Here is a 2,902-nt window from a genome sequence, read left to right as displayed (position 1 = left end):
CCCATGAATGCATCCACTGCTTGGAAGCATGTCATTGTATATGCCTAACACCGGATTGTATGAACCTCAAGCAAAGCTTGTAAGTTGCATTCCAGCAGACATTTTATCCTCTGTAATGCAGTGGATCGCTTGAGGGCAGCTATGTTTCTTCCCCCCATGTTTCTTAATGAGGGTCAGACCCATCCCTGCAGCCCTGCATGGGGTTGAATGAATTGTCTGTTGATGGAAGGGCTTTGAGGCCATTTGTAATATGGCCTTCCTACACACTTTCTTCCCTGCCTTTCTGTTCCTTTACCTCAAAACCATGTCCTCATTCGCATTCAACAGCTCTCCGCTGCCCTCTTATTTCTCCTCAGACGTTTAAAAAACGGTCGAAGACGGTTTCTCATTAAAGTGTCTAAGCTCTTGAGCTGAGGGATACAATTGTTAGCCCATATTTCTCTTCTTCTTTTCATCTCTCACAGTTCTTTTCTCTCAGGTCTCTCAGTTTTCTCAAAATATCTCATTGTCTTCTCCCACTCAACCAGGTAAATTCCTGAATGGCAGCTATTGCTCGTTCGGAAGAGAGGATTGTGGCTGGCAGCTGGTTCCAGGAAGGGGCCCACAATGGAGGGCCCATCCATCCATTCCCCAAAGCCTCAGAAGCAGCTGTCCATCACCAGGTGCTCCGCCTAAACATCTTAAGTTGAAGTCCAAACAACAAAAAGTGCTGTTTGATGTAGATAAATAGTTAATCAAGCACAAGTTTGAGTAGCAACCTTAATAAATTAAAAATAAAGAAAAAATATTTAAGCATATATGGTTAATAAATAATCTTTATTAAAGATGAACAATAAGCTTTTGACTGGTTTTAGTCTTTTTTTTTATCTTTCATCTTTTCTTCGGGGGGATGATATTTTGTGTAAGTTTGTTTCATGTTTTTCATCACCCTGTCTGGCAGGGGCCTTGCTGGCCATCGACAGTCAGCCCAAAGGTCAGCGAGGATCAGCCCAAGTGCGAAGCCCGCTTTTCTTCTACCCCCTACGGAATGCCCCTTGCATGGTAAGAAGACAACGTTTCTGCATTCCGCAAGCAACTGTAATGCGATTCTGTGAAATGGGGCTCTGGATCTCTGAAGAAATTAGGTTTCCATCAAGCCTTATTTGCAAATATATTCTACCCTATGCATGTAGCGATCAATGCTACATCTATGGAAATGCTCTGAATACTGATATGGTTTAGATAGCGTTTAGGATAATGCAGCAGGAGGTAATGGCCACAGATAAGTGGAAAGAGATAGTATGTTCAAAAAATAACATACTATGTACCTATGATGTTTCTCCACGTACAGTATGCACTGGAGGCTGAATGCAGGTAAAGTGGGACATTAGGATTTTGTTTATTTTTCTGTATAGTGTAGAGGAGATCATTGGTAGGCCTATTGTGAGTCAGCTTGCTGAGTGATATATTTTATAACGGGTGTTTTCAAACCCTCAAGGACCCTAAAAAATGATGATGTTTTTGCAGGGGACTCAGTTCCTAAAATTCTAATTCAACTATTTCTTGTCATGCATCCACCTTATTTTGCAACACAGAAGTATTTCCTGTGAATGTCCCAGATATCAATTCATTAGCCGCTATAGGGTAATAGTTAGAATAATAAAAAAGTGCAGTAAATGGTAAACCTATTTGTGTTACAACCAATGTGTTTATGATTATGATAATACATGTAAATAATATAATAACAAATATCAATATCAAGCAGCATAACAATGTTGTACTGGAAATTCACACACATTCAAGTATAAATGGCTGCACACACTCTTACATTAAAAATAAGGTGGCTAAAAGAGACATTTATACTTTTGTGGACAAAAATAAAAGATGATGCCAAAATTAAATAAATACAAAGTTCTGTCATAAAACTCTGCATGACGCAGGCCGATAGGTTCTAACTCAATCTGATACAATCACATCATTATTCATGTGGTGCAGCTAATTGGTTTATTTTTGCATCAGTAGGAAATGATCTTGCTGCTCAACATTCAAATACTTGGCTAGTGCTTGCTGTAGCAGTTGCAGTGCATTTCAGAAACCCTCCACCTTCCCCAGCTCCACCTGTATAGATCTGCTATGAGTTAATTTCATGTAGGTTATATATGGGGGTAATTTCATATGTTATATGTGCAGCAGCAGTATTTCTATGAAGGTAAAAGAGTAGCAAAGCTGGAGAGCTTGTTTATTTGAATGTGAGAACTTGTCATATATTCGTATTTGTAAGTTGAAATTTACACTCACCGCTCTAATGTGAAAAGCTGAATCTATTGATTTGCACACACAGACAACAATCAAAACACCCGTGTTTTGAATTTTAAGTAGCAGATTAATAACTACAAATGTGTAAAATGACATATTTACTTTTGCACTTTACTTCAGTTTCGCTGCACAACCACAAGTCAGCACTTACAGCCTCTCAGATCTGGGACTTTGACTTTTGCTTCTCCTTTCGCGATATTTCTGTAGCAAAACTCACTTGTGCACTTGTACATGCAGATATAAGAGAGCAGAACTGAGGAGGGGGCGGGTGGCTGGGGTGCGAATGAAGTCATTTTATTGGTTGATGCCTGACCAATAAAAAGTGATGGTTTCTTTGCGTGATGACGTCACGCAAGAGTGGCAGCCAATGTACCCTTTTATATTTCTGTGTTGTCCTCATTTTCTTGTGTAAATAAATTACAAAGTAGTCTTGAGGTAAAAGACCATTCAAGAACGTCTAGGTTACTTGTGTAACCCTCGTTCCCTGAAGGAGGGAACGGAGACGTTACGTCAGTGACTGACGAATTGGGATCTCGCCCGAGAGCCCAATCACCTTCGAGTGTTAACTAAACAAGCCAATGACAGTTGGCGTGCGTGTTTCGCCACG

General features: G+C 40.0%; 1 protein-coding gene across 1 annotated transcript in view; it reads left to right on the top strand.

The window, feature by feature from the left end:
* Positions 1-464: 464 nt before the first annotated feature.
* LOC107574210 (ALK tyrosine kinase receptor-like) overlaps positions 465-2,902 on the top strand; it is a gene marked incomplete at its 5' end in the record, with an annotated part of 84,278 nt that continues 81,840 nt past the window's right edge. Inside the window, 2 exons of the mRNA XM_016260669.1 lie at positions 465-662; positions 941-1,041. Of these exons, the coding sequence (XP_016116155.1) occupies positions 465-662; positions 941-1,041 (299 nt within the window). The remainder of the gene's footprint in view (positions 663-940; positions 1,042-2,902) is intronic.

The sequence above is a fragment of the Sinocyclocheilus grahami genome, unplaced genomic scaffold (genome assembly GCF_001515645.1).
Source record: "Sinocyclocheilus grahami isolate Dianchi unplaced genomic scaffold, SAMN03320097.WGS_v1.1 scaffold2146.1, whole genome shotgun sequence".
In the NCBI taxonomy this organism is placed as follows: domain Eukaryota; kingdom Metazoa; phylum Chordata; class Actinopteri; order Cypriniformes; family Cyprinidae; genus Sinocyclocheilus; species Sinocyclocheilus grahami.
The sequence above is the reverse complement of the archived record's forward strand: the minus strand, read 5'-3'. Positions and strand labels throughout refer to the sequence as shown.